The sequence below is a fragment of the Erinaceus europaeus genome, chromosome 20 (assembly GCF_950295315.1).
Source record: "Erinaceus europaeus chromosome 20, mEriEur2.1, whole genome shotgun sequence".
Classification (NCBI taxonomy): Eukaryota; Metazoa; Chordata; class Mammalia; order Eulipotyphla; family Erinaceidae; genus Erinaceus; species Erinaceus europaeus.
Genome location: NC_080181.1, coordinates 19068883 through 19089971, shown reverse-complemented (window position 1 = coordinate 19089971; position 21089 = coordinate 19068883). Strand labels below are relative to the sequence as shown.

The 21089-nt window shown below is 52.8% G+C and overlaps 1 protein-coding gene across 2 annotated transcripts in view; it reads left to right on the top strand.

Annotated features, from left to right (window-relative positions):
• Nucleotides 1-21089, top strand: part of ZBTB16 (zinc finger and BTB domain containing 16) — a 213235-nt gene that overhangs the window by 103639 nt on the left and 88507 nt on the right. For both annotated transcript variants that reach the window (XM_007535244.3, XM_060180033.1), the window contains exon 3: nucleotides 10201-10298. In XM_007535244.3, the coding sequence (XP_007535306.1) occupies nucleotides 10201-10298 (98 nt within the window). The remainder of the gene's footprint in view (nucleotides 1-10200; nucleotides 10299-21089) is intronic.

The following is a 21089-nucleotide window of genomic DNA, read 5'->3' as shown; positions in this document are numbered from 1 at the left end:
CATAATACCTTGCTTACATCTGCCAGGGTTTTGTGGCGTTTTGCAACATCTCCTTAATCCAGTGAGCATAAATAGAACATTTCAATCATATTTGGCTCTCAGGAACTCCGCCGATAAGCGCGCCTAAGACCTTGTTGAAAGAGACTGTATGAGATTGTGTGCGATACGATCGTCCTATAGCCTCAGTGCCCAAATGAAAAAACTTCTGTTCTTGGCGAAATTTGTGGATAAAGATATTTCAGATGAATGACTGAGGAGCGCTCGGCCTTATAAAACAAAGACCCAGTTACAGAGCAGCTAGAGGCCCGGCCTCCCGGTGCCTGGCGGTCAGGGAGAAGGGGGGCGCTGAGCAATGGCTGCAGGGAGATTAGCCGACCTTTTGTCACTCTCCTCATCGTAGCCCCACACTGGCCGGTGGCCTCGTCAGAAAGCACCGTGCCTGCTGTGCCTGTGGCCATTGGGAATGCAGTTGTGTAGCCTCTGATTTTCACCTCTGCAGTTGGCACCAAGCTGCCGTCGCTCGCGGGCTAAGGAAGGTGTGTATGATCTGAGAATCCCATGGGAGCCTCTTTTGGACAGTAGGGCAAGTGTTCTTGTCCTGTGCTTTGTGCGTATGGAGTTGGTAGTTTCCTAAAGATGCACTTTTATTCATTTCATATGAGAGATATAGGAGAGAGAGAGAGTTTGACATGAGAGAAAAAGAAAGGCTGCAGCAGCACATGCAGTGCCAGGCATTGAACCGGGATCTCTCAGGCATGCAAGTCCTGTGCTCTACCAGCTGAGCTACTTCCCTCACTACAAGGTGTTTGATTTCTTTCTTTCTTTCTTCTTTTTTTTTTAGAAATAACTGAATTTTTAAAATTATCTTTATTTGTTGGGTAGAGACACCCAGAAATCAAGAGAGAAGGGGGTGTTAGAGAAAGAGACACACACAGCGAGACACCTGCAGCCCTGCTCCAGTACTCGAAAAGCTTCCCCCCTGCAGGTAGGGATCGGGGGCTCGAACCCCAGTCCTGGCACATTGTAACACAGGCACTTAACCAGGTGTGCCACCACCCAGCTCCTTGATTTATTTTCTTAACATTGACATTCTCCCCCTCTGCCTTCCCTTTCGTAAGAACTCGGCACACTCCCGCCGATGTTGTCAGCAAAATGCCGGAGCTCAGCGATGAGTCTGATGTGGATTCTTGCAGAAGGAGCCACAGAACTAGAAAGAGGGTGTGGCACTGCTAACGTAGCCCCGTGTCAGCCCCTCAGCACTGTAGAGCTGGTGGGAGTGAAAATAAGGGACCATCTGACAAAACCCTGTGCAGTTACAGAGATGCACAGGGGCGGACGGCCTGAAGGGCCCTTGATGGGCCACTGCCAGAACCAGAGTAGCAGAACCAGAGCTTTCTGCCTCAGTCCCCTATTTGAGCCAAATAGCCCATTTCTTTTCCCATTTGTTTGCCACCAGAATTTTCACAGGGGCTTCATGCCTGCATTCACTCCTGATGAATTTTGTCTGTCTGTTTGTTTGTTTGTTTGTTTGTTTTTAATGATAGAGGCTAAGAGAGAGACAGAAGAGGTGAAACACCTTAGCACTACTTGTGAAGCTTTCTCTGTGCAGATGCTCCTGTATGGCTGGGGACTCACACCTGGGTTCTCAAATATGGTAAAGTGTGTGCGTATTGTCAGGTGAGCTATCTCCCAACCCCCCAGTTGGGCTATGTTTTAGATTTTAACTATTTTAAAGAAAACATGCCACCCTTGATGTTTTTCTCCTCCTCCCTTTAAAAGGCTGTGTCACAACCAGGTGGCCCCCTGACTTCATAGCTGTACTGACCTGGGTCCTGAGCAGAGACACTGACCATGCAACCCCCTTCCCAGCCCACCCTGCAGCAAGGAAGGTGTTAACTGTTCTTCTGTGGGCTCTTGGTTGCATTTTAAAATCTATGATGTGAAATCATCGCCTTTTATTGGTATATTTACTTTATGGCATGCATAAAGAGCTGTATTAAAAAATAAATTGTGTTGTAAAAGCATTCGGTAATGTTTATTAATATTGACTAGTCAGGGAGCCACGAACTCTATTGCTTGAAGGATAATTTGTGGTAATACCAGCTAAGCATTCACAGCTTGTCAAATGACTGTCTAATCTCAGCATTAAAAACAAAAACAACAACAAAAAAAAGTGGGGAAAGGATAATTCCCTTTTAGCCTACAGCAAAATGAAAGGGACCTATTCCCCAGGCAAGGCCCACGCCTGCCCCCTCTTGGCTTTCCCTGGGGACCCCAGGCCTCTGTGCTGGACTCAGTCCTCTCTTTGCTGTAGGGTGTTTGGCGGCAGCTCCACAGCTCCTGTCCCTGCTATGTTGCCTGTTGCTGTGCTCAGGACTGTGGAGGCAGGGGTCTTACTGCTTCAAAGAAGATGTATTCATTTGTTAACGAAATAGAGAATCAGAGCATCACTGGCATATGTGGTGCTGGGGGTCAGACTCAGCACACCAGGCACACAAGTTTTGCATTCTGCCCACTGAGCTGCCTCTCAGACCAGGAGCTCAGAGTCATAGAAGAACTTAGTCCAGAGTCATATACGAGATATTTGAATAAATGATGTGGGTGTGACAGATAGCCTTTCCAGGATGAAATCTGCCCCCAATATGATTCATTCCTTAGGGTGATACATGGTCTCCCTTAGAAGGGCGGGGACACTCCTTGAAGTGTCCACATGTTCCCCAAGTGACCTGTTGTGGCTGTTGAGAGGAAGCCTCTAGAACAGGCTGTGTTCCCATTAATCCCCCACCCCAAGGCATGTGTGGAAGTTGAGTCATGGGAAATTTGGCTCAAACCTGGAAACACCCTGCATTGTCTCCGGGAGGGGCTCTGGGGAGCAAATCTTTGATAACCTGAGCCCAGTGACTTCTGGCCATCTCTTCTGTGTAAAATGAGAGCCCAGAATGCCATCGATTGCTTGGGGGCGGTGGGGCAGGCCCGGCCTGCCTGGTGGGCTCTGCTTCCCATTGGGCTCACCTGCCGTTTGTTACTTCGGGGTGGAGAGCATTGGCAGAGCTCCACAAAGGGACCTGCCTTGGACCAGGGGACCCTGGTGGCAAATCTATGTCCGTGAGTCCAGTGCTGCTCTTGGCAAGAGGAGGTGTATGTGGTCGTCGGGTCCTCATTCGAAGTGGAAGATCCTGAAGTGTCATCGGGACCTAACTTTAGATCCAACTCTCACACTGTCCCAACTCATCCGAATCTGTTCTGAGTCCCCACACAAGCTCTGTGTCTGTCAGGAAATGAGCAACAGCAGCACCCAGCACCAGGGTGACCACTGGCTGGGGACCAGCTTGGGCTGTGCTGGGGGTGATTGGTGGGAAGAACCTTCAGGGTCATCCTGTCTGGAACATGGATGGAGCCATTCCAGTCAAGAACACGGACGGCACTGCCTTCCAGAAGCCTTCTTTGGTGGGCTTCCCCTTCCTCCACCCATTGAAAGCTGGACAGGGGAGTCGGGCTGTAGCGCAGCGGGTTAAGCGCAGGTGGCGCAAAGCACAAGGATCGGCATAAGGATCCCGGTTCGAACCCCGGCTCCCCACCTGCAGGGGAGTCGCTTCACAGGCCGTGAAGCAAGTCTGCAGGTGTCTATCTTTCTCTCCTCCTCTCTGTCTTCCCCATCTCTCTCCATTTCTCTCTGTCCTATCCAACAACGACAACAACAATAATAACTACAACAATAAAACAACAAAGGCAACAAAAGGGAATAAATAAATAAAATAAATATTTAAAAAATTAAAAAAAAAAGTCTCATCACAAGAAAGCTGGACAGTCCAGCTGTGGCATCTTTGTCCATTAAGTCATTCTAGTGTTTAGTGCCCAGTGAGTCCCCCAGACCCCCTGATGAGTGCCCCTGGGAGGTTATGGGTGCAGGATCCTCTCTCTCGGTCTGTTCTGACTGCCAGCTGTCTCTGACAGAGGAACTTGTCAGAGGGGAGAATGCATGGTAAGGCATAGGGCCTAGAAGCTTGCACTCTGAGGCACGCAGTGCTGCTACCCTCCTCCCCTCATCCTTGCCGGGTCCTCTCCATACCTTGCTGCTGCTGCTCATTCTGCCCTGGGCTCTGGGTGGACTGTGCAGAATCTGCAGGCTTTGAGTGAGAACTATGGGCCTGACACTCAGGCTTCCTGCAGCCACAGCCCTCCGTTAAAGTCCTTGCTGGAGGCTTTAGAGCCCATGGGCCAGGCTGCTGCACTTGGGGGAAGGGAGCTGCCACGAAGCTCTTGAACTCTGCATATCGCTAAGGCGCGAGAAGGGACACCTGCACCCTGCCTGAGCAGGTGGGATCTCCCTAAGGGGAGTGTTCAGTAGCCACTGCCTGTGCTTTTCCCCGAGCAAAGTCTGGAGCAGGTAGGTGTGTCTCTGGGTTTTCAGACTCGCTGTTGTGCAGCCGTGGCAGAGATGAGCATGCACCCTACTCACTTGGCTTTTTTTTTTTTTTCCTAGTAAGATCTGGGTGATAATGAACCAGTGAGAAGGAACAGGTCTTTCTTTCTAGTTAGTTGTCAGAAAGTTCAGATTTGCCTGGGTCTGATATCTCCCAAGGATTTACTTCTCTTGAGGAAAGAACTGCAAGCTAGCTTTTACTTTGTCTTTTTTGGATGCAATTTAAAGTCTGTCTTTACAGGGGCCAGGTGGTAGTGCACCTGGTTAAGCACTGACATTACAGTGCACAAGGATCCAAGCTCCTGGTCCCCACCTGCAGGGGGAAAGCTTCATGAGTAGTAGAGCAGGGTTACAGATCTCTCTCTCCCTCTCTTATTTCCCCCTCCCTTCTCAATTTCTCTCTGTCTCTATCCAATAGTAAATAAAAATATATTTAAAAAATAAATAAAGTCTGACTTCACAAGGTGAGTTTGTCCAGTAAGCTAGGTGTAGTCTGGGGGTGAGCAGTTCTAGAGTCCTTTCTCTAAGAGTTGGCAAGGAGCCCTGGGCAGGACAGAGGCACACAGACAGCCATGACCCCAACTGGGCTACTTTGAGCAGTGTTGGCTCTTCTCAGAGAAACTGGTGTGGAACCCAGGTGCAAAGGCGCCCTCAGCCATCCACTTTCTTTGTGTTGACAGTGCATGACCGCAGTTGGCCACGGGCTGTTAGGGAAAAGACAGGGCTAGACTAGACGGAAACACAGGACGGAGTGTGGTGGGGAGGGCTGAGTAGACAGATCGGTGGTGGTGATGGTGGTGGCTGAGACTGTGTTGAAGGGGGTCACTGGACCATGAGTGCTGATACATTTGCACTTTTGCCCCAGAGGCCAGCTGGAATCCTCCCCACACCAGCCTCCCTATAGACTGTTCTAGGGGCCTGCTGGTAGCTCTGTCTCTTGAGAGTACTGAGACCCTTCTCTGCTATGTCCTTGTCCTCTGAGTTAGAAGTACCCCCCCATACCCATTCATCCTTCAATGTTCAGTGATTATATAGAGACTGGCAGCCCCATGCTGGGCTGGCCTCACCATATATAAAGCAAGGAGACTGTGCCGGCCTGTTGCGTGGGAGGTGACACCACGAGGGGCTCACAAGGCGAAGTGGCTCCAGCTATGGTGATTGCTCACCTAACTGTGCCCCACCTGCCGGCGCCACCACCTTCTGCACCATGTTCCGCCCAGCAGCCAAAAGGAGCCCTCCCCGCAACTTCCAGGCAGATCCAGCCACACCCAGAGAGAAAGTGTGCCACTCACTCACTCACTCACTCACTCACTCACTCACTCACTCACTTCCTCATGGGCTTCCTCTGCAGCCTGTGGGGAAGAGAAGTGGGCATCCGAAGGCTGCAGTGAGTGAGTGAGTGAGTGAGTGAGTGAGTGTGTGTGTGAGTGAGTGAGTGTGTGTGTGTGTGTGTGTGTGTGTGTGTGTGTGTGTGTGTATTGGGGTGGGAGTGGCTGCTGAAACCCGAAGCCTGACCATTCTGGGGTCCTTGAGAATGCAAACCTGAGGATCAAGGAGATAGCTCAGAGGTAGAGCACAGGACTAGTGTGCCCCTGGGTCGATCCCTGGTACCACACATGTCCTAGAGCTGAGCAGTGCCCTGGCCAATCGCCCCTCCTTTCTCTCCCATTAACAGAAAGTCACATGTGGGTTGGGGAGATAGCTTAGCCTGTTAGAACATCAGCTTGCATGCCTGAGTCTGCAGGTTCAATCCCCAGCATCACCTTATGCCAGAGCTGAGCAGAGCAGCTGTTTCATATTCTTTCTTGCTCCCTTCCTCTTTCTCTCGCAGTCTTTTTTAAGAAGTGCACTAAAAGAAAAAGACAGATTCTGACAGGCCCATCTTGTTCTCCTAACAGCCACTTCTCGAGAGGGGGCGTGTGCTGGAGACGGGAACACTACTAATGGTGAAAAGGGGCCAGGCGGTGGCGCACCTGGTTGAGCACATGTTACAGTGCACAAGGACCTGGGTTCAGGCCCCTTGCCTCCACCTGCAGGAGGGAGCGGTGAGGCAGCGCTGCAGGTGTCTTTCTCTTCCCCTCCCTTGCCCCTCCTTCCCTCTCTTTCCTCCCTCTTCTCTCTGTTTGTCTTGGTCTCTGTCCTAAATTAAAAATAAAAGATTTTTTTAAAAGGTACAGAATGGAAACCATGGGCCTCTTAGCCACTAGGCCTGTCTATAAGGGTATGGGGGTGGGGTAGGTGTCACCCCTGAGCAGCCACAGCCACCTGGGCAGGAGCCTCAGCACACACACGTGTGCACATGTGCCTGAGAGTACACTTGGCCCAGAATGCTGGCAGTACCCACCCCAGTGCCCGGCATTGTGAAATGGCTCCAGAGTTGAGAATGTTCAGTTCAGATGTTCTGTGTTGTGGCGGTTACTCAACTGGACCAGCTCGGCAGGGCCAGGGGTGGTGGGGTGGGGTGGTGGGGTGGGGTGTACAGCAGTGTCGGGGTGAGGGCTCGTGCAGGATTGGGAAATCTTGTGTTGCCTTCGGCACCAGGGTAAAGGGAAAGCTAGAAAACAAATAGGAGATTGAGAAAGAGCTCTGTGGGGAAGACGGGGTGGGGGCTCCCGGGGACTGCACACACAGACCCTGAGGGCTGTCTTCACTCTGCTCTGGGCAGTGGCCTATGGTCTGTAGGGCATGGTCACATGCACAGGTGTTATCTTGTTATTCTTTTCCTGTGACATACTCCACCCATGAGATGCCACCACTCACTGGCCTCCCCCAGACCAGTTTGTATTGTTCTGTTTTCTAGAGGGGAAAGAGAGAGAGAGAAACAGAAACAGAGAGGAGAGAGAACACAGTACCCCTCCACAGCCCAGTGCTGGCCTTGGTGCTCCCATGTGGTCCTGGGCCTCAAGCCCAGGTTCTTGTGTGTCGCAAGACAGGCACCCTTCTGGCGAGCCATCTCCTGACTTGGGCTGTTTTTATTCCATTTGTTTTTTTAGCTACCGGTCTTGTCACTGGGGCACAGTGCCGGTGGCATAACTCCATGACTCCTAATGGCCATTTTTTGGTCTTTCCTCTAAAGAGAGGGTGAAAGACAGACAAGAGCGAGACACAGAGAGAGGAGAGATACCATAGTACCTTCCCACCATCTTTGATGTGTCTCCCTGCAGGAGCTCCTGTGTGATGCCCAGTGCTTGAACCTGGGGCCTCGAGTATAGTAATAGTAACGTGCACTTTACCAGGAGAGCCACCTGCTGGCCCCTTCCTATTCTTGTTTTTGAAGACCTATCATCTGTCCATCTGTCTTGTCTATTTACCTACCTATCAGATTGTTGGAAAAGTCATTACATGCTATTCTATGCAAGAATGTATCATGACTTTTCCAGTAAGCTAATATCTACCCATCTGTCTGTCTAGATTTTTACATCCAGGATTATTTCTAGGGCTAGGTGTCAGCATGATGAACCAACTGTTTCTGGTGGTCATTTCTTCTTTTTCATTTGATAGAAACCGAGAAATGGCGAGAGTGGAGAGCTAGCTAGAGTACTGTTCCACCACTCATGAAGTTTCCCATTTCACCCCCACCCTCATTGCTGGAGGGGCGGGGGGGGGGAACCAGAGGCTTGAAACTGGGTCCTCATCCTGTATCTGTTTAGTTATTTTTTTATTAAAAACATCTTATGAGGGGTCAGGCAGTAGCACAGCAGGTTAAGTGCACGTGGCACAAGCGCAAGGACCGCCATAAGGATCCTAGTTCAAGCCCCCAGCTCCCCACCTGCAGAGGGGTCATAAGCTTCACAAGCGGTAAAGCAAGTCCACAGGTGTCTTTCTTTCTGTCCTCCTCTCTGTTTTCCCCTCCTCTCTCCATTTCTCTCTGTCCTATCCAACAACAACGACAGCAGTAGCAACAATACTAATAACAGCAACGATGAACAACAAGGGCAACAAAAGGGAAAAAATAGCCTCCAGGAGCAGTAAATTCATAGTGCAGGCACTGAGCCCTAGCGATAACCCTGGAGGCAAAAATAATAATAATCCTCTGTATTCAGTGGCTAGAGATAGAGAAATAGAAAGGGAAGGAGAAAGCGGAGGGGGAGAGAGGAAGAGACACCCGCAGCCCTGCTTCTCCCCCTCACCCTCATAGGTGGGGACTGGGAGTTTGACTCCAGGTGCACCACCACCCTGTCCTCCCCTGTTAATTTTTATGAGAGATCAGAGTGCCACTCAGCTGTGGCACATGCTGTGTCAGGGACTGAACCTGGGGCCTCAGATATATAAGGCCTGTGAGTCAGCTTTGCAACCTGGCTGAGTTTCCATAGTGTAGAGTTAGGGTTGGAGTGGAGAATTAAGGGGAGGGGACATGGAATTTGGACAGTGGTGTCACGGGTCACTCAGTATGGCTGTAATTTGGGTGCTGAGCCTTAGGGCTGGGCTCTGCTAGGTTGAGTCTTGAACCCTGGCCTGGAGTCTTACCAGTATCTGCACTAGTGATCCAGTTAATGTTATCAGTGCCAGCGACTGCACAGCCTCTGAGCAGACTTCCAGCGTCTGCCTCCACTTCTGCACCAGGTGGCTAGCTCTGTGGGGCCCCAGCGCTCACTCTGCCCTTGTCCCCCCAGCTCCTACCTCCAGATGTTCTGCCCGAGGCACCCAGGTCTTTGGTGCCCAGGTTCCTGGAGAGGTGGTAGAGCAGGTGGAGGGGTGATGGCTCTGGCTGTAATGTGTAGGATGTGGGAAGGGGAGCAGGGGTAGGAGGGGTGTCAGTGTGTGGTCCAGATGGTCCTCTCCTTAGTCTGCTGACTGTGGGCTGTGGCCCTGCTATATACAGACCCTTCCCAGCATCCTACGCTCCATAGCACCTCCTAGCAGTGCAGCAGGGCCTGGCAGGCAAGGTTCCAGTTGGGAACCCATGGGTTGTGGAGGACAGTCTTGCAAACTGGACCTCAGTCCGGTGCTTTTCTTCAGGGCAGTGGGTCGTGCCCACCGAGCCCCCCTCCCAGAGCACTGCGTAGCTTGCCTGGGCAGGTAGGGCCGCCCGAAACACACCTGCTAGCCATTTCCTAAGTCTGGAACCCTTGGCAAGAAATGAAAGGAATGTGCTTCCTGATTGCATCTTGAGGGATAAGGATGTGCATGTTGGGGTGTCACCACAGAGACAATCTTTGGAAGCCTGAGAACAATCACTGAGTAGCCTTAAAGACCTCCGTCAGACTGGAGGATAGCTCACCTGGTAAAGCTTATACTTGACCTGTGCAAGGACCCAGGTCCAAGACCCAGGGCCAGCACATGGGAGCACCTTGCAAAGGGTAAGCTTCATGAGGGGTGGAGCCTTGCTGCAGTGTCTCTCCTCTGTCACTGTCCCTGTCTGAAACATAAAAATAGAGCCTGCCACTAGATGGATCTGTGCTGGCTTGACCATGAGCATTTTGTCCGTCTGTCCGTCTGTCTGTCTGTCTGTCTTTCTGTCTGTCTGTCTGTTTTGGGTGCCTCTTCCTGCTTTCCTCTACAGTTGGCTTGGATTTTTCACATGTGGAGTCTTTGTGCCATCCTCAGTAGTGCCCTGCTCTCCCAGTCTTGGGGCGAGACCTGGGCTGGCAGCTGCCCTTGGCAGTGGTTCTGTGGCGGGGGGGGGGACAGGGTGATCAAGGCTGTGACTGCAGGGTCTCCCCAGCTTCCCACTCCTTCCCTCTGCTGGTGGCATGGCTGCTCAGCTCCCCCTGGGAGTGGAGGGCCAGCTGCCTGTCCAGCCAGCAGCAACAATCTGTCCTTTCCTCTCCCCGCAGGAAGCTGCACAGCGGGATGAAGACATACGGGTGCGAGCTCTGTGGAAAACGCTTCCTGGATAGTTTGCGTCTTAGAATGCACTTACTGGCTCATTCAGGTAGGCTGGGGCGTCCTGAGGGTCCGGGGGTGGGGGGGCAGACACCCCCCCACCCTGCTCAGAGAATGCATATTCCCACTGCCGGCCTAAGTTGTTGTCCCCTCCTCTGATGGGTGCTCCTTCCAGGCTCCCCAACAGAAAGTCCTTCTGACCGGCCACCCACGCCCACCCGCCTGCTCTCTCCTGGGTTTCCCGGGGTTTCGCGGTTCCCCAGTGCCCAGTGATCTACCTTCCCAAGTCAACAGCGGTTTCATTAGCAACACAGTTGTGGAATTAGGTTCTCACTGTCTAATGAATCTGACTATTGGGTTCACATTATACCGGAGCCTTTAATTAAATAGATATAGAAAGGTTGGAATACAAAAAGCTAGTTACGGCGTGCTGTCTTTTGCAAGTTAATTTTATCCAATTTGAAGAGGGGTCAGCCGTGTGGCTGCTGGTGTTTTCTGTTCAGGTTCTAGCAGAGCGGCTCTGTCCTGTGAGGCATGGAAAGGGGAGACGTGCCCCCGCTATCCTTGGTATAGGAGAGAAACAGCGGGGTCTTCTGATGCTGACGACTTCAAAGCCAAGGGCTTACCTGGCTCTGGTGGATGAAGTTTCTGTAGTCCCTTACTGCCCTGGAGTTGGTTTTGGGGGGTTGTGGCCTGTGGTGTCTGGTCTTCCTCACTTTGAGGCCTGAAGAAGCATCATATACTAGAGGCGAGTGTGGTACACTCCCTGCCACTGAGTTGGTGGGTAATAAATTCCACTTCTTGCCTTCCCCCCAGTCCTAAAGTTGTTGTCCTGGGTATATGCCCCTCACCCCAATCTGACCACAGAAGCTTCCTGTCCGCTGGTGGCTTGCAGCCTGTCCTTGCTCCATCCATGGCTCGTGCCTGTGCAGTTGCACAGAAGTGAGTGGCTGGGCTCTCGTGCTTCCTTCACTGCTACCTTGCAAGCTGGTGCCGCTCTCAGTGGATGCTGTCCATCTCCTGGCCTACACGGTCCATTTGTCTCCAGGACCCAAACTCCTTCCTTCCTTCCTTCACTTCCCTCTTCCAGAGCCAGGGGCTGGGCCTCCACAGGCATTGGTGTGTGTCAGTCTGTCCGTGTCTTTGTGGATTATCTCTTTGCCCCTGCCCCTCTGTGCCATCTTTGTGCTGCCCACCAGCCCACATGGACCTGGAGTTCTGAGTCCACGCCTCCTTCCTTCTGCGCCTGCTCAGTTGGTTACTTGCACAACCTCCCTGTTCAAACTCTACAGTGTGCACCTGGCATCTCCTCTCCCTTGCGTGTTGCTCTGGGTCCAGCTTGCAGAATGCAGTGTGTGTGTGTGTGTGTGTGTGGGGGGGGTCCTTGCCCCAGATCCCCATGTGGGCTCTAACCATGAGTGCCCATGACACCCGCCCCCCCCCCCACATACACCTTACAGTCTGTGGTTGAAGCATCCTCACCAGGTCCATGACTCGTTCTCCCTGACGCCCTCTCTCTTCTTCCTCCTCGTGTTCCCAGCTCTGGTCAGACTCAGCCCTGTGGTTCTCCCCGAGAACCGCTGGCATGGCTTGCTTTCTTGGCCCTGTAGCTTTGTCTTCCCACCACCTCTTCCTGGAGTCAAACCCCCCCCCCCAGGTCTCCCCGGACCCTCCAGGCTCCACCCTCAGTATCTCCCACCTCTAGCTGGGTCCAGACGTGTCTTCCTCTGGCTGCCTCTGCACTTTGAAGCTGGAGATGGGGAGTGTGTGCCTTCTTGTTGCTCTGTGTCATGGTTATTTATGGTCTCGCTGTGTTGCCCCTGGTGGGGAGTCAGGTTTTGGTGTTCAGGAGGCCATCTGACTCTGCCACCTGGGGCAAGAACTCTGCACCCTTATATGATGGTTAAGAGCCCTTATTCCTCCACAGAGAAACTGTGAGGCACCCCTTGGTCCTGGGTAGCTTCCCTTTGCTAAGGCCCTCTAATCTCCTCCCAAATACTTGCAGACAGGGTCTGCACAAATCACAGTGCTCCCTCGCCTGGCACATCTGTTGGTGCTGGGCAGTGAGTGGGTAAGTGCGTGCAGCAAACTGAGAATCATCAGGGCCAGTCAAGGAAGCTCAGATCTCCCTCTGGGTCTCTCTTGCTCTAGCAGCTGTCCAGACAGTGCCTTGGGGGACTACAGGGGGGGTGGGGTGCAGCCAAGAGCCCAGCAGCCAGTCCTGGCTGAATATGACTTAGCCATGGGACCCCATGTGGCCACTGGGAACCAGTGTATCTCAGGGCCACTCACTCACTACCAGGCAACCTAGAGTCCCTTGGACACTGGAGGGGGCTCTGTGTCACCTCCCCCCCCCCCCGAGCAGCCAGTGGAGACTTTCTTCTAGGGGTCCCCGCAGCTTTGGGGGCTGGGCCTTGTCTCTTTGTCCCTGCCTACAGTCTCTGTGCAGCAGGAGCTTAGTGGGGCCAGCTCATTGCCTGAATTATGCCCTCCCTCCATGGGGTCTGGAGAGACTGGGCCTGAGCTTGGGGAATTGGGTCACAGGGCTGGGCTGGGAGTGCCAAGGCCGAGCTAGATTCCCAGCACAGAAGCCCGGCTCACCATCTCCTGCCTGCCCCCCTCACATCACATCTCTGTGGCTTGAGAGGCAGCATCTGATAAGGTAGAGAGCACCTTCTCTTTCCTTCTGGGCTGTTCCTACACCCTGAGTTCCTGGAATGGCCCCTCTCCACAGTCCACCCCCAGGGTCCAGAGCAGCTGGGCAGAGGCCCCATAGTTGCTCCAGAACAAGGTTGGGGGACGTCTTGTTATTTAAGGGCTTCAGGCTTTGGAGAAGTGAGTCGGAGCCAAGGGCTGGGGGCACGGCTGTCCTGGCTCCGCTGCCCTTGTAGGGAACATTCCTGCTGTTCACTTCTGCTCAGCGGAGCAAAGCCCAGGGCTCCACTTCCTCGCAGGCTGGGGCCACCCCCACCCCTTGGCGAGCCGGCCCGTGTTTGTTATTGTAGTTCTGGCACGGGGCCAGGCCTGGCGGGGAGCCAGCCTTGTGGGTACAGTGTGTACAGTCAGTGCTGAGCCAAGTTTGTCATCATACGCCATTAATTTATTATTTTTCTTTCATTTTTTTTTTTTCTAATCTGCACGGGTGGGGTAGAGGGAGAGGCAAGACAAGAGTTTCTCAACTGCCTGAGATGAGGCCACATGGAGGCCAGCGGAGGAGGCCATGCATGTGGTTGGCTTAAGAGGGAGAGCAGGGGGGAGTCAGGAGGTAGTGCAGCGGGTTAAGCGCATGTGGCGCAAAGTGCAAGGACCAGCGTAAGGATCCCGGTTCGAGCCCCCGGCTCCCCACCTGCAGGGGAGTCGCTTCACAGGCGGTGAAGCAGGTCTGCAGGTGTCTCTCTTTCTCTCCCCCTCTCTGTCTTCCCCTCCTCTCTCCATTTCTCTCCTATCCAACAACATCAATAATAACTACAACAATAAAACAACAAAGACAACAAAAGGAAATAAATAAATAAATATTAAAAAAATACTTTTGCTTACTTTGCCTTCTCAGCTTTCCCTCTTCCCCTCCTCTCCCTTTCCCGTCTCTCTCCCCCTCCCTCTCTTCCCTTCCCTCCCTCCCTCCCTCCCTCCCTCCCTCTCTCCCCCTCCCTCCCCCGCCTGTCCCTCCCTCTCTGTCTCCTTCTCTCTCTCTCTCCCTCTCTCCTTCCCTCCCTTCCCTTCCTTGTCTTTCTCTAGCCCTTGCTCGGCAGTAGTTCCCAGCAATGGGTGCATGAAGCCCACCCACCTAAACCAGTTTTCATTGTATTGAAGTTGACAATTTGTTTGATTAGAAGTTACCCCCGTAGGAGGGCCTTCTCTGAGATAGTTTTTCCTTTCTCTTTCTTTCTTTTCCTCTGTCTCTCTCTTCTCTTCTTTTTGTCTCTTTTAAGACCTTAAATGGTCGGAGCGAATGTTCCATTTAATTGAAGTCTTTATTTCAATTTGAAAGCGTTAACTAACCCAGTGTTTATGAGATATACCTGATGATGGCAAGGCCTATGAGAGAAGTCACCCAATTGATTCACTAGTGAGACTCAGCTGGGCAGGCCCTGTGTCCTGAGCTCCAGGTGGCATGGGGGGGGGGTCAGCTGGGTTAGAGCACAGGGTAGAGTCATATTCTCTCTCTCTCTCTCTCTCTCTCTCCCCCTCTCCCTCAAACTGGGGCTCAAACTGGGATCCTTTCACAGGTCCTTGAGCTTCTTACTGTGTGCGCTTAACCCAGTGCGCCACCACTTGGCCCTTGTTCATATTTCTTATATGAAAGAGAGACAGACAAAACACCTCTGGGTCAGGAGCTTATATATGCATTCCCACCATACCAAGAGTTGAAACCAGGGCCTTGTACATTCTCAAGGAGGGGCCCTATATGTCTAGCCTTTCGCTGAAGACTGAAGAGACCTCTTGATGCTTCTAGAAGATGCCAAAGGAAGTAGTATGAGGGGGTGGCACTGCCCCCCACCTGGACTAGGAAGGGCCATTGGGCTTTTTGATAATGGATGGCGCTGGAATAGAGGATTATGAGATCCCCTTAGAGTAGCGGTGTGACTGGTGGCCAGTTGATGTTGGGGTGCAGCTGGTTTGCAGGGAGGCCCTGCCATCATCTCCCATGGCCCTTCTCTGCGTCTACAAGGCAGTGCTGGGGAGAGACCTCTCCCACACCAGCCCCTTTGTGGTCCCAGGCCCGAACAGGAGCTATGGCTCTGGGCAGCTCCGACCCCAGCAGCAGCATGGAGTGAGCTGGGCACAGCATCTGGGGCCTGGGGCCTCAGACTGTCAGGAAAAAGCAGGACAGATTGGGGCCAGAAACCAGATGGGTTCCCACGTGCTTTCCCCGGCCATGGCTGAATGGCAGAAGAAACTAAGGAAAGACAAGATGTCAAAGGTCTGTGGGTTGTGGCGGCTCTTCTATGGAGCCCTCTAGGCCTTCGGGTCCTTCTTGCTGAAGACAAGGAGGCAGGTGAGCCAGGAAAGCTGCCCATGGCTGCGAGGGGTTGGAAGCTGGTCCCCAGGGCTCGCCACTGGAGAGGCCACTGAGAACTCAAAGGTGGCTTTCAAAGGCCAAAACTCCTCTGACCTTGCCACCTCCTTTTCTCCCTTACCTCTCACTGCCCAGACCGGGGGGGGGGGGGGGGGGCTCTGCTAAGGGCCAGAGATTGGTGCCTGGCCAGGCAGACCCACCCAGGTTGGCACCTCCCCTCTCCTCCAGCCACTGTCCAGTTCTGGTCCCGGCTCCTTGGGCCTGGTTGGTGTTGTGCTATTGGAGTCAGACCTGGAGGCAGGAGGAACCTTCCCCCAGGACTTCTAGATTGCTCTCTGGAGGCTTTCAGTGGGTGGGGTGGGCTTAGGGTCCAGAGGAGTTGCCTGAGGGAGAGGCTCAGAAGCCCTGCTGCCTTCTCTGGGGTCCCCACAGTGAGCTGGTGCCCAGAGCAGCTACTTTCCTCGGCCCCCAACTTGTATTCTCCCTCTCCCTCTCCCTCTCTTCCTCTCCTCTCCCTCTCCCTCTCTTCCTCTCCTCTCCCCTCCCCTCCCCTCCCCTCCCCTCTCCCTCTCCCTCTCCCTCTCCCTCTCTCTTTCTCTCTCTCCTTCCCTCTGTCTCCCTCTCTCCCTCTCTGTCCCTCTCTCTCCCCCCTCCCCTCTCCCCCACCCTGCCTCCCTCCCTCTGAATCTGGCTGGCTTCCCGAACTTTTTCCCAGAGTGGTGTCGTCACTGGCCTGCCGGCAGGTCTGGATGTTCTGCCAGCATTCCAGAGAGTTTATGATCGCTTGCAGATGTGCCTCCAAGAACACACTGTACCCAAAGCAGAAATTAATGCAGGCTTGACTGCTGTCCAAGCCCATCCACGGGAGAGAGAGGGGGAAAGAAAACAAAAACTGTTTAATGCTGTTGATAAATTATACACTGGCTGATGAAAAATACATCTCACTCCCCCCACCCCAACTCTCCCTGCTTCCTCCTCCTGTCCCCCACCTCCTCCACCCCCCTCCACCCCCCTCCACCCCCCTCCACCCCTTCCACCCCTTCCACCCCCCCCACCCCCGTTCTGCCTCCAGCCTCAGCTGAGAACAGGAGAATATGGTTTTACTTTCTGAGCTCCTGTTTTGGCTGGGCTCCGAAACCCTGTCTCTGCCTCCCAGCCAGGGTATTTTCCTCCCTTTACCTGATGAGATACACTGGTGGTTTTTGTTTTGTTTTGTTTGTTTGTTTGTTTTTTCTTCTTCCTTCTTCTTTCCAGCCCAGATGGAGTGTTTTCAGTTTTGCTGTCTGGGTGTGTGTTTGTTTTCTTGGGGGCCAGGAATTTTGTTTACAAGTGACATACACGTCACTGTGCTAAGTGCAGTGCTGGTCCCATTATCTGCCCACCGCAGTGCTAGGTGATGCCCGTGTCTGAGGTCCTCTCCATCCCCGTGCCCCCTCCAGTCCCATGTCAGGCCAGCTGAACAGAGAAAGTTGAGAAAGTTCATAGCAGGTCATTGTATCAAACAGTGTTTTCACCACTTCTCTCCCACCCATCCACCTCCAAGCTCCTGTGTGAAGAAGGGGTTTGCATATACCTCCCTCCACCCAAATCCTCATGCCTCTCCCTCCATCTGGTGCCCTGGCAGGGGTCGAGGAAGCTCATGGCACCCTCCCTCCCCCTTCCCCCCTGGTCCCAGTCTCTTCCCCCTCGCTCGAGTCTCCCTGTCCCGGCTGATTCTAGAAATCTGTTTCCACATTATGTCTCCCCATTTACATGGCTTTTGTGTTTTTTAATACTGCTAATGTTTATCATTTGCCCAACAGGCTCGACAGATTTTGCTTCCTGTCGAGCATGGAGGCTTTAGAGCCCCCTCGTTGCTAAGTAGCAGTCTCCCTGTACTGTAATGGGCTGATTGTGTATTCTGCGCGGCGCGGGATCTTATTTTTGTATGCAAGACAAAGTGTTTTGATGGAGGACGATTGCGGCAGTGTCTGGAGGCTGTTTGGAGTTTTATGGGCTGTACAGTACACTGTGTGCTCGGCGAACAGAACACAGGCTGTTGAATTTTGGATGAGATTTGTCATTCCTCCCCCCCTCGCAGAGGAGCCTGTCGGATAGAACATTACTTGAAGGGTGGAGGAGAGAAAAGTGGAGATTCTGTAATAGCCCATGTTCTCTGTATCTCTCCCCCCTTGCTTTCCCGTTCCTTCTCTCTCCCCATGTGTGTCTCTTTGTCTCTCTCTCTGTGTCATGCTGTCTCTCTTAATTTTTTCCTCCAGTTCTAATTGGAGGTGCTCCTCCCCCCCCCCCCCATGCCCCTTTACTACCACTGTGTGATTCTGTCAAGCTTGATAGTGGTGTTCCTGTTTGGAAATGGATGGCCCCAGATAGACTGTCTGTCTGCCTGCTGTTCTCCTCTTTCTTTTCCCTTGCTCTTTCACTCCTTCCAAACTTCACAGCTGCTCTGCTAGTGCTTCTGTTGGTCTGGGGATGTGTGGATGATGGGTGTGTAGGCCAGGCTTGCTGTGTAAGCTGCCATCCTCTCCTTTCCTCTGCTCTCATGTGCCCTTCAGGTGGGCCTCCCTGCTCTCTCTGCCCCTTGTCCTTCATGTTTTCCCCCTCCAGCCAGGCCGGACCCTGGGTCCAGGGGACACGGTGTGTGTATATGTGTGTTTGGGGGTGGGGGCTGGCTGCCCGCAGCTCTGCCCTACACTGCCCACAGGCTCTCGGTCACTTCTGGCCGCTCCATAGTGGCACGTCTGCTTCCCAGCTTGCTTTTCTCCTCACCTTCCCTCTTCCCCATATCTCCTCCCATTTTATGCACCTGTTTGTCCTACCCTTGGGTCCCTGTTGGCCCTAGCCGTTTGGTGTTGATTTTCTGAATTTCTACAGACAGATTCATCTGTCTCCATCTATCTTGGGTGTGGGCTGGGAAGCACATCCCTCAGGCCCTGGGATGGATTGTGGAGCTCATGAAACTTGGGCGCCCCATTCCCTTGCCCCTCAGGTCAGAATGGGTCTTCCCTGGCCTGGGTCTTTGGCTGTTTCTTTACATTGAGCTGAGTGTGGGGATGAGCAGGGGGCAGTCACTGAGTGTTTGAGGCAGAGCCCACTCTGCCCTGTGGACGATATTCCTCACATGCCAGGGCCTGGCAGAGTGTTTGTGGGGGAGGTGGATGCCCTGCGACTAAAGAGATTGATCTTTTACCTTGAGGTGTCTGTAGTTCACAGTGGCCTTCCTCAGAAGGCCATTTGGTGTGGTGAGCCCCTTTCAGGGAGTTGGCCAGTGCAGGGGAGGGGATGGAAGCTTCTGGAAAGACAGGTCTTTTGGATACTATGAGGAGTCTCAGGTTGAGAGTCCCACAATGGAGCTCGTGAACAGGGAGACTGGAGGCAGAGGACAGAGTGGTGACATGTGCTCAGCTCTGGAGACCTACAGGGTTCATGGTGGCCATGTTTGTTGGTCCTTCACAAGGGTCAGGACCAATTCCATTGTCCTGTAGAGAATTGCTGTTAGCAGCCAGGCCTGCAAGTTACTTGGGGTTCCCCACTCTTCTCAGTGAGACTGTTTGGCAGGGATGGACCCTGCGTCCTGTTGCCCTCAGGGACACCAGGTGGGTGGGGACATTGGGTGACATCCTGGTCTCTGTAGTGGCCCCAGTGATTCCTGGTGAGGTGATGTGGCATCTGGGTGACATCCTGGTCTCTGTTCTGGCCCCAGTGATTCCTGGTGAGGTGATGTGGCATCTGGGTGACATCCTGGTCTCTGTTCTGGCCCCAGTGATTCCTGGTGAGGTGATGTGGCATCTGCCTGAGGCCTTGGTTCTACTTCCTGAGAGCAGGCAGAGCACAGGCACGCACAGGTGCATGCGTGTGTGCATGCCTTTGTGTGAGTGTGATCCTGAAGATTGTTCTAGGCTCATCTGTTACTTGGGCTCAGTGGAGGAAGTCGGATGGGACAGTTCTCTGGGAAGGTATACTTGTAAGGTATGAAAATAGCTGTAGTTATGTTCCCAGAAATGTGAGGGTGTGTGTGTGTGTGTGTGTGTGTGTGTGTGTGTGTGTGTGTGTGTGTGTGTGTGTGTGTGTGTGTGTGCCATGAGCAGAGAAAGAAAGAAGGGAAGAACAGAGAAGAAGCACTTACATGAAATATTCAGAACTGTTCCTTGGCTGTAATGGCCTCGCCCGCACAGACCATTACCTTGCAGATCTAAAAACTAAATGAGCTCATCATACAGAGTGACTTCCAGTGACATTCACACCCTCCTCACCTTGCCTTCCAACTTCATTGCTCCTTAGGAGTCCTGGGATGTTGGGGGTGTGGCCTCCACCCCACCCCCTGGATCTGTGAGCCATCATAGAGGTCTTATGGGGGGAGGAAGAGTCCTCTCAACAGGGTCTTCCCCACCAAGGACCCTTCTAATTTTAAAGACAGTCCCTTGACCTCCGGGGTCTGAAGGTGCCCCCCCTCCCCCCAAGACTGGAGTTGCTGAACGATCTGCTCGGCCGAGCCGAAACACGGGTCGGCTCTGGAATAGGAGGCGTGTGCACAAAAGTTGTTCGTTTTTGCAGGATTTCATCTTGGGGCTGTGTTATGAATGGCTCTGTGTTCCGTGCCCTGCCCTGCATTTTCATAACTGTCTCTCCCACTTTGGGTGAAGGGAGGGAGGGCAGAAATAACAGCAGCAGCATTCTGTGGGCAAAGGAAGAAAACAAGAGAACGGGGCAGAGAACAGGCTAAATTTAAAATTGTAATTGGCTGACTTCCACTGGCTTGCGGGTGTTTTAATGACTCATAATAACTTCATTTAAAACCAGCTGAGCAGAAAATAGATTGGAGAGGAGCCTCGGGCCATTATGGATTTGTTTTTTTTTTTTTTTTTTTGACAAGCTCGGTTTTCAGCAGCCAGGAAGAGCTTTCAGAGAGGGCTTGGCTGTGTTCTCTCTCTCTCCCTCTCTCTCCCCCTCTCCCCCAGTCTTTCTCCCTCCCTCCCTCCCTCCCTCCCTCCCTCCCTCCCTCTCTCTCTCTCTCTCTTCCTGTCTCTGAGGGTTGGTGGTCGCCCAGGAGAGATTGCATAGAAACCAGAGCTGCTTCCCTCATCCTCTTCTTTTTTTTTCTTTAACTGATTAAAAATAGATGCCTTGAGGTATTATTTTAGTATCAGTAGAATTTTTTTTTATTTTTGATGTGGTAAATGGAACATAAATAAAATTGTTTTTGAAATTACTGAATTAATGAGGTAGTAAAGCAGCGACGATGCACAAATTGCCTTTGCGTGTCCTGATCCATATTTGAGGGGGACAGTCCCTCCCTTTATTTATTTACTCCTCACCACCACCACCCAGCCTTCCTCCTCTGGGTTTGGACCCTCCCTTGTTAGAGCTGGGTTCTGTGATTCACCCCAACACGGGCTGAATGATTTCTCTGGGAAGCAGTGGGGTTTTGACAGGATGGCTCCTGACCGGCTCCCCAGTCAGCTGGAGGAAGCGGGAGTTTTGGGAATTGCCAGAAAAAGGCTCTAACCTGCGTTGTGCTGTTTTAAATAGCTCCCGTCTGCTTCCTGAGCTCGGCGCCCTGCCACACAAGTGAGGGAGCCTTCTCTCTCTCTCTCTCTCTCTCTCTCTCTCTCTGTCTGTCTGTCTCCCCCCCTTTCTCTTTCTAAAGTCAAGCAGTTCAGCCATAGGATGCATCTGCCCGGGAATGACCACAGCCCCCTGTCCATCCCTTCACTGATTTCTGGAAGCTCCTTATCTCTCAGCCGTCCACACCCATGATGCCACCTGTCACCTTCTGAGTGTCATAGCTATTTATTTGCCTGTTCTTTCTCGACCGCCAGATTGGAA